This window comes from Etheostoma spectabile, unplaced genomic scaffold (assembly GCF_008692095.1).
Source record: "Etheostoma spectabile isolate EspeVRDwgs_2016 unplaced genomic scaffold, UIUC_Espe_1.0 scaffold273, whole genome shotgun sequence".
NCBI lineage: Eukaryota > Metazoa > Chordata > Actinopteri > Perciformes > Percidae > Etheostoma > Etheostoma spectabile.
Window position 1 is genome coordinate 2194520 of NW_022605577.1, and position 10117 is coordinate 2204636.

Here is a 10117-nt window from a genome sequence, read left to right on the forward strand (position 1 = left end):
GGCTGCCGTACAAGGTGCCACCTGCTCGTCATATACACACTCACACACATTCACACTCCAATGGCGCAGCATTGGGGGCAACTCGAGGTTCAATGTCTTGCCCAAGGACACTTCGACATGGGACTGCAGGACTGTTGGGCTTGGTTAAAAATTTCAACTAAATTTGACTAACTAATTCAACATGCATGATATGGGAATGACTGTAACTAGGTTTATTTTTGGAGTGTAGTAAAACTGAACATAATACTGGTTACTTGTTTGAATGAAATTCAGTACTGGGGTGAAGAGCACTGTGTAAGACTCCTGCCCAAAGTCTTTGTATTTGTTAGGTTTCAGTATTTAGAATTTTTACATCCCACATAACAGTGGGAAAACAACATATCAAAATGTATGTTATGTTAAACTTTAAGCATTAAAACGTTAACATTAAAGCAGCAGTCACATTGCGTGTGGTTTGTTCAAGTGCAAGTTCGAAATAACAAGATGTTAGAGATGGCTGTCGTTCTGCACATGCACTACTCGCACCATGTAGGAGACCAACATCGTGTCTTGACACCGGGCAGATCAACAGCTCGACCGCGGCGCTGTATAGCACACAGAAAATCTGCATAAGGGGGTTAGGGTTATCATGCGTGTCACTAATGTACACGTTGTAACCCCACCCACGCTCTTTTCCTAAACCTAACTGTCCCGCTCGTGTGCCGCATGTCGGTAAAACGTACATCCCGACCCACAGCGACAAAAAGTAACTCCATAGTCCTGACCAAGCACTTCTGAATATGACGCCAAATGACTAGACACTAAATGAGTTTTTGCATCAGTAACAAACACCAAAGGAACCTTACCAAACGTTGCGTTTTGACGCGCTGGGAGTGAGAATGTGTTGGCCCTAACAGATACAACAAAGCAACCAGGAGGCTCAGGAAGATGTCAATCAATCCGTTTCTACACAACCACACAGTCCTGGGAAGAGGTCTAATCAGCCAGATTAAATGAAAACACTTTGTAGGTGTTCAGAGCCATTAGAAATATGTTTTCAGCGTTGGAACGTTTTGCTGCACTAATACCCCTTTCTCAGCAAGTTGATTTGCGTGCATGACTCATTTGAGGAAACAAGTAATGCAAGGGTATGTGACACTAATCTTAGGTTGATTAATCAATAATTTCCTACACTTCACCTCCTGGGCTCTGTAAAATAAAATGATTTGAACGATGATTAAATTATCATTTTAAACAGCATTTACCGCTTCTCGTCTCCCATAGAGTACAACCTCCAGCTTTATTTTTTTAAGGACATAGTGAGTCCATGGTACGGCCAGGAAAAGCCTGTGTTTTACCCCAAGTGTACTTGCACCCTGCCAATAGCAGTTTGGAAAAAGCCTGGCATGGATAATCGCATCATCTCCAATAACTACACTGTGGGTTCAATACTTCTTCTCTTTTTTTTTTATTATTGTTAAGCCTGCCCACTTTTGAGCTACTACTCTATATTCACTTCTTATACCGCATCCTGTAAAATAGATTTATAACATAGAAAAGACACAATTGCAATTTCGTTTACTGACTCCCTTCCCTGACCTGGAAGTAGTCAAAGCTTACAATGTAAAACACTTTTAATGTAAAATATTCTCTTCTACCCAAAAGCCGTCACATTTTATGTCATCAACTCAGCCCACCAATAATAATGTAAATGTTTATTCCTCCCTGAAGGGAAATCCTTTTTCCTCATCCCCCGCTCCCTCCACAGGGAGGTCAGAGGTCAGGATCAGCTACAAAACAGCAGCCCTGGAGCTGGGAGGACACCAGTGTCTTGCACTAGGACAACTCAGCAGGAGGGCTGCCTGCTGACCTGCTTGGGCTTGAACCTGGGTTCTCCATTTAAAGGGTGGTCTCTGTAACTGCTAAGGCACTCAGTGGCCTCTGAAAATGTTCACTCACGGGAAAATAGTGTGTGCATGAGTGTTTAAACTTGAAACTAATCATGCCCTGTGGTATTAAATTAACCTTTGCCTGATGAGTTCTCCATCTTTCAGTCCAGTCCTCTGGGCACCTCTAATCTAATCACATCGCCACTCCAAATTCAACAATCGCACTACAGCAGACAGCCTCCTGCTGTGATGCAGATTAATCTGTCCACTTTTAGCTTCTATCACCCATCCTGCTGCAGCATTGGGCATTTGACGGCGTGTGTCCCTGTCTGTTTGCATAGGATCTAATGGCCTCCAAGACAACGTGAACACCCATAATTACTAATTCTTGTTACCATGCAGTATGTGAGAGAACTCTTGACACTCTTAACTTATTATTACTAAACCACCTGGAGAGAGCGGCCAGCTGTGAATATGTGTGACAGACAGGATGTTTCAGACTTTTTCTCTTAGCCTTAAACCTGCATCTGTCTTTCTAAGAAATAATTACAACCTGTCAGGAATTCAAGTGTTTTTTGGCAGAATGTACCCAGACACAGTAGTGACATAATATATGGGCAGTATCATCAGTTTTTGTCCAGCCCCTGTACATTTCTCAACCTCAGCTAGGATAGTTCATGGTTCTCGTATATGCTATGAATTTGTAATCACAATATTTCCATTTGGGCCAGTGCTTCCTCCATATTTTCACTTGAAGGCAGCCCTGGCCCATATGTCTAGTGGTGTGAAGAGGCTTCTTTCCCTGCTTGAAATTCACATCAGCTTACCAATTTAACAGCTGTCAAATCCTCACTGTTTTAATTTGTTTTTAACCAGAGATTGTATCTATAACAATGTAGATTCTTAGTTTCTCCAGCCAAAACATGAATATCGTCAGATCAACGATGGAGGATGTACTATGAAGAATACTACTGTATATGTGGACTCTGTGTGTGTATTAAAGGCATGTATCAGTTGCAGATGTGAGGGGTGGGAGACTGAGTGGAGCTGTTAATGATGAGGGAGATAGGGTGCATAATTCTGGGAAGACCTTTGTGATGAGTGATGATCATATGAGATTTGTCAGTGTTCAGTTTTAGAAAGTTGGCTTGCATCCCTGATTTAGTGAAGCAGTTGGTCTGGGTGGAGTGAATCGTAGTGGTAATGGATTAAGTGGATATGTAGAAAATGTAGGTAATATAGGTATTATTACCGAGTGGCAGCATGACGAAGGGTGAACAGGTGAGGGCCAAGTGGTGAACCCTGGGGTACACCTTGGGACAGAGGTGCAGTACCAGATCTGGACATATGGATGAAGCCATGAGAGGGCTGTACCCTATGTAATTAGTGATCCTAAGATTTGAGGTTTCCAGGCAGGAGAGAAGAATGATGAGGTTGATGGTGTCAATTTTAGCTCCTTTAAATCACTCATACGTAATTTAGTGGAATGTGTGGAGGAGTGTGTTTAATAGCAGAGGTCAAGACAGCATTAGAGTTATAAATTAGAGAGAGTTGAAGGGAGGTAAGAGGAAAAAGAAAGGAGGTCTGAAACGGGTGGGAAGTGGGGAGTGTTGGAGGGAAGGTGAGAAAAGGAAGAGCGGAAGTGATGTTTTTAATCGAGGATTTTAGCAAGTCACTGCTTTTAACGGTGACCTCTAATGGTTGGCCCTGGTAGACATGAGAGTGATGCACACACTCAAATACCCTGACACACAGAGAAGAGAAATAAAATACACTTGCATAGGAAATTCCAGGGACTTGATGTATTTCTTCAGGGACCTTTTTAATTTAATATGACATTTTTAATTTCATGATAATTTCTGTAATGTTGGCCATGATAGTGATAATACTCAGATTTCACAGCTTTTTTTCCTGCTCCGCTGCTGCTAAACAGAAAAAAAAATGAATATTGAGAAGGTTATACCCACAGCGACCACTTGTGTTAAAAGTGTGTGTCAAAATTCTTTGCATGCAAGCACTTGGTTAAAAGCCTCAAGTGACAGAAAGGTTTAATTTTCATGGTGAGTTGCCAACAGAACCACATGGAACTACCACACGTTACCTGTTTTCTATGGTTAGACTGGGTCAATTCTCGTGTGGTTTAACCCCCGTGTGTTTTAGCATCAGGCTAGTACACAAACCAGCACACACTGTAAATAGGAAGAATGACCAAACCACCCCATAACACAACTAACCTAAGCCAGGCTGAACAGGAATATTAACCTCTTTTAAAAAAAAATCTTATTCTCTTTTTGCTTTCCATTCCCTTTTTTCATTAATTATTAGTTTGATAACCTGAAAATCCAGATTTTCACACAATGCAAATTTACTTTGTAGGTTTCTGTATTGGCTGCTTTAGCATTATACCAAAAAAATTGATTTGTGTGATTAAGGCCATTCAAACTGTGCAGGGTTTTCATTCTCTTTGAATTTAGCTACTTCATCATGCAAATTGAAAATGTAATCCCTTTGCTAGGTTTTTATTAGATGGGTCATTGCGGTTTCTGCTAGCAGCATTTGTGTCTCAATGAATAACTTTTTATTTTCCACGTGTATCAAATATTTATAAGAAATAATCATAGAATAATGCACATTAAGAATAATTCATTTTTCACTCACTAATACTCCACCCTCTTAGAGCTATAGACCAATATAAACCAGTCCACCAATAGCAATTATTATTTAAGTGCCTGGGATTGGCCAGTATGTTTTCCTGACAGTTAAACATGTCACTTTTCTTATAAAATGCCAAAAACATTAAAAAATATATATCTTTTGCAAAAAGTCTGTTTAAAGTCTGATGGTGTTTACATTTTTGTGGAACAGTATTGGAATTCATACAACATCACCTCTATGTTGATATTGTGACGATACTGTAGCGTTGACAATTGGTGCTTTAACAAAATATCTTCACAATAGATTTTGGATAAATAATCATCAATAATGTGGAAATAATAACTAAGTGGCAAATAATAGAACAATTAAAACAGTCAGGTAAGTTCAGGTAATGACATCACTTTACTGTAATGCTGCCTTCAAAATGAAACTTAAGCCATTTTACAATCCAAACGATCTAAGATATCTAGTCTAATGTCATGATATCGATATAATATCAATATATTACCCAGCCCTAACATACAGCATATAGTACAATGAATACACATTTTCATATTTGGCATGTGGTACTGTAATTATTGCTTTTGTTTGGTTTAAAACCCATTTTTGCTGTAGTTATTTCTCAACCACTGCCCTATCCTGAAAATCAACTGTGCCCTGTGATTGCAGTTTAATAACAGACACAAGACCTTCTATATTCGACATTGTGACACTCTAAGAGCCAGTCCAAGTTTGTCTTTGTTCACACTCTTCACACTTATTTTCTTTGGGTCTGTCCCAGTCTAAGGCAATATCCTCTGAGGTTCAAGCTGTGAATACTCAAGTATTAGACGCTGACACTGAGTTCAGTTCACACTGGCTTTTAAAACAATTATCCCCTCTGGACCACAGGACAGGCTTTGTTAATAGTAGGTGGGGGGGGTAAATTAAAGGGTCAACTGTCACTGTCATCAACTGTTTGCTAAACTTCTCCCTCGAGCAGGGATTTATTTCCTTTCCCAAAAACAGTAGCATACTTGTAATGAATGGATTAAACTGTGTTTATTTGCTCTAACATAGTGTTGCTAACATGAGCATTACCTAAATGGTAACTAATTATTACATTGTGATCCTAAAAGACATGGGTCTGTCCACCTGTCTTCCTGTCAGCTTCGTGAACAATTTATGATATTTGAGTTATTTTGTAGAATGTTTTCTGTATTTCTTTGGACAAGATGATATACAACCACCAGACACTGAGGATAGGAAAATCAACTCACCACTGCGTGACTCTCCTCTTCTGATTCTCCTAGATCGCAAGTAGAGATTTTAAAATGTAAACATCAAAGAAAGACGGAGGGATTAAACACCATCTGAGATCCCGCCCTCACGCACATTCTCTACCAAGTATCATTCTAGCCAATGTACAATTTTTGGAAAAGTAAACTGGACGATCTCCATGCCCGTATCAGTTTTCAACGCGATAAACTTGGCTCAATCCTGAAATACCGGACAACGACTAATGTAAAGCCAATTAATGATCAAAGATTCGTGCTTTGTCCTGCTGGTGTGGTTCGTCAGGGCCGGTGAGAACGCGGCATTCACACTCAGGTGCCCACCAAAAGTGGACCAAACAAGCGTACCGACATCTGCTTGAAGAGCTGGTCTCGGTACGCAGCTTGCAGTGTTTCTATCACAGAAATAGACTGTGGTCAAGCTTTGCATATCCGTGGTCAAACCAGCTGCCCCTGAAATTGGAGACAGACGCCGGCAGAGGGACGTCTCGGTGACCACAGCAGACGTAGTAACATCTCTCATGAAACGATGTCTGATTATTTTAATGAAATGAGCTGGTTTAACCGTGGAGATTCAAGAAATATGCACCAGAACACCGGCCTTTCTTCCTGTATTTACTTACTTTACGGGCACAAGTAAGTGCGGTGCCAAGTTTGACGTTGTTTTGGATAAGAAATGCAAAAGATATCGCTAAATATATCTGTAAATGAAGCACACATTGGCTCTTGGAGTGTCTCTATGGATCGTCTGTGCTGACTGCTCTGGATTGCCAAATCAGCGCAGATATCACCGATCATGGCTGAATCTGACCATTAATCAGGCTCAAAGGTACATGTTGTGACCCAAACATCAATTCAGTCTCCCCTCCTCCACCTCCTCTCTTCCTTGCAGGCTTTTAAGAGGAGTATGACCTCACCATGAGGAGAGGCTTTTTCCAGCTGTCGCCAATGTTTTCTACACATGCCTCCTTGCCCCCGTCCCTCTGTCCACCTTTTTTCATCCGCTCTACACTCATTTTTCCTCTCCTCCTATTTTCCCCTTCCCTCCTGTTATCCTCTTTCTCCTCCTAGAGTCATTTAGGTGATATGGACCGCAACCTGTCTCTAAGATGCGTACTTCTGTCCCTGTTCTCTTCCTCCCTCTCTTCCTCTTCTTGCCTCTCTCAGAGAAGACTCAAGCTAATCCACCTAATGTTGCATACTTGTTTATGTTCTCCTTGTCTTCCTTAAAAGGGTGTTAAAGAAGTATATTTGGGGTAAAGAGTTGTCCTTGCTTTCTGTGAATATCGTCTTCTCTTTGTGTGTTTGTCCAGGATTTTGAGGGAGCATTTAGGGGAGAAGGAGGTGCAGCTATCCCTAATATTTGATGCTGTGGAGGAGGCAGACCTGGCCAACTACACCTGTTATGTGGAGAACCACATAGGGAGGCGCAGTGGGAGTGCTATACTGCAGAAGAAAGGTAGATTACTATCTCTTTCTTTTTCTTTCCTCCTATTTTAGTTGGATAGAATCAAGAAAACCTGCCAGAATTTGTCTGGAATTATCTCATTACTGTCGTTTTTCTTCAAATAATGAATCTGAGTGAGTGACAAATTAATCAAAATAATAATGAAAAGATAAGAGCTTGCAAGTAAATTGCTGATTAAAAAAACAACATACAGTTTAACATGTGAAACCAACATCACACAAAAATGTACTGTATAAGTAAGTATAGGCAATGTTAAATAGGGCCTAAAACGAAGCCCTGTGGCACCCCACAGCTGCTTTCTGTTGCTAAAGACGATAAACTTACACTTAAAGAAAAAAAAATTATTTTGGGAAGATCAAAGTCTAGTAAGGTTGTCAATTATTATCTACTGATAGCTGTTAGATAGATGCTTTTAGCTTTTGTGATACAGTTTGAAGCCATCGTATACCTGAAATAAAAACTTAACAAACTCAGAACTGAGAACCAAGCCATTGCACTGAAATTATTTGACCAATTTGCATTGCACCAACAAGTGATGAAGGGAAGTCTGACACCACATTCAAATTCAAATATCTAAATATCTCTGTGATATCTAAATATTTATTCTATACATTAATTCTTAAGTGAATGTTCGAAATTATATGAAATACCGTTTTTCAAAAATAAAAAACATTTGATCACAAAAAAAATACCATTTTTCGGAGTTCTTCAGCTCGCTTTGTGGTTTAATAAATTAACAAAATGCACAAATATGTCAAAAAATGAAATATTGTTACACCTATTTTCCTTATTAAACAGAAAAAATACAACCATACACCTTCTGAATTTCTATCTTTTTTTCTAAAGTTTCTATCTTTTACCAAACTAATTGCTTTGTTAAATCACCGTAAAACACACTTCATTAAAACTATAAAAAATTAAAAGCTCACCAAACTTGGTCAGTTTGTCCACTTTTCCAACAATCACCCATTCTGGTTTGGTCAAAATAAACTCTTAATTCACTGAGTTAGACAGCATATTTGAGTGAAAATAGATATTTTAATGATTATGCTTTTCCCCCGCTGTCTCTCCCTGCCATTGGTGGCTTCTTTGTGGGAGCCACTGCTCAACGAAGCTTGTTCTTCGGAGGCAGACCATTAAATTAGCAAAATAAAATGACAAAAATGCCCAAAAAACCCTGGGATGCTAAATATAAAACTGTATCTGCTCTAGTTACCTGGGACATATTCCATTTCTCTATAGGATTCTTTTAAAAAGGATTACCCCGCCAGGCAGCCCAGGATCTGATGCTACTTTTATGGCCCAGTAAATAATTGTGGATGTGAAGAGCTTCCAAGATAATTACGACTTTAAATGTGTGCTGTCATCATGAAATTTGCAAGATATAAAAGCTCTTCCTAAGATTAATTTCAAACGTTTGGTTAGCTGCTCTGAAACAGATGACAAAAAGAAAGTAGCAGCACGTATATAGACTCTCAGACAGAACAACCAACACAGAATCAAAGAGAAAAGATCCTACAGTACAGTACTGTAACACTCTGTTTGATTGACAGGTGATCTGCAGAACGCGTGGTGAAAACACACCACAGCAGACAGTGCTGAGCAGCACAGATGGAGACAAAATTAAAGAAACAGGAGCTCACAGTTACAGCTTTAAATATTCAGCTGAAAAATGCATGAGGGCACAGCTCCCTTTGTAAAACATTTGCAGCAGTCCTGCCGTATCCTGCTTTCCATCTGATAAGCAGAGAGAACCGACCTGTTTGGGTTAGAGGCCACGACCCGCAGAAAGAAAGAGAAACCTAGAGAGACGAAGAGAAACGGCACCGGAGGAGGGGATGAATTGTCTCCCCTACCTTACATTTCAGTGGAAACAAGGGCTGCCTGAATGCCCACTACATGAAATAAATGACCGTCATGCAGAAGAGTAGGGACGGAGGGGGGGGGATGTGGAAAGAGATGAACAGGCGCTGAAACGGTGTGAGACTAAACAAGGCACGGAAATGGAGAACAAAAGAGAAATAAAAGATGCAGACAAAGAGATAAAAATGGGGAAGCTGAGGGGTGGATGAGAACATTTGGAGTGCCGAAATGAAGACGAAAAGAAGAGAGGGAGAGAGAGGACTAAAAACAGTTCCTTCTGACTCCCCGCCTGATTCCTGCTGAACGCCATAGGTGTCAAATCTATCTTACTATACTTAACTAGCACCTTAGGGACTCACACACACATGCACAAGTACGCACACACATGGGATCACACAGACACACACCTCCACAGAATAAGAACTGTGGGGTCGTCATTACTTCACACTGTAATTACCTGGATGAATACAGGAGTGTGTACTGTGTGTGTTTCTATGCAAGGTTTTACAGTAAAGTAACTGGCAGCAGTGCTATTATATAGCTATCAGCATATTCTGCATTTGTGTGTGCACGTTTGATCAGACCTATACACCAAAACACACACACATTCTCCTCATGGAAGGCAATACGTGCAATGGGATTGTTTAAAGGTTCCATATTATGCTACTTTTTATGTTTATACTTGTATTTTGGGTTTCTACTAGGGTAGGTTTACATGCTCTAATGTTCAAAAAACTATCTATCATACTGTCTGTCTGAATATACCTGTATTTACCCTCTGTCTAGTCTATATTGACAAGGTTCCATTTCCAGGATTGTTAAGATGCCGCAGAAAATTCTGCCAGATGTCCCTTATTACAGCCGGATGTCCGTCAATTCAATTTCATATCAATTTTATTTATAGTGTCAATTTATAACAAGAGTTATCTCGAGACACTTTACAGATAGAGTAGGTCTAAACCACACTCTATAATTTACAAGGACCCAAC

General features: G+C 40.0%; 1 protein-coding gene across 4 annotated transcripts in view; it reads left to right on the top strand.

The window, feature by feature from the left end:
* The window catches only part of il1rapl2 (interleukin 1 receptor accessory protein-like 2), a gene marked incomplete at its 5' end in the record, with an annotated part of 503103 nt that overhangs the window by 461246 nt on the left and 31740 nt on the right, over positions 1-10117 (top strand). For all 4 annotated transcript variants that reach the window (XM_032510844.1, XM_032510846.1, XM_032510845.1 and 1 more), the window contains 1 exon segment: positions 7111-7256. In XM_032510844.1, the coding sequence (XP_032366735.1) occupies positions 7111-7256 (146 nt within the window).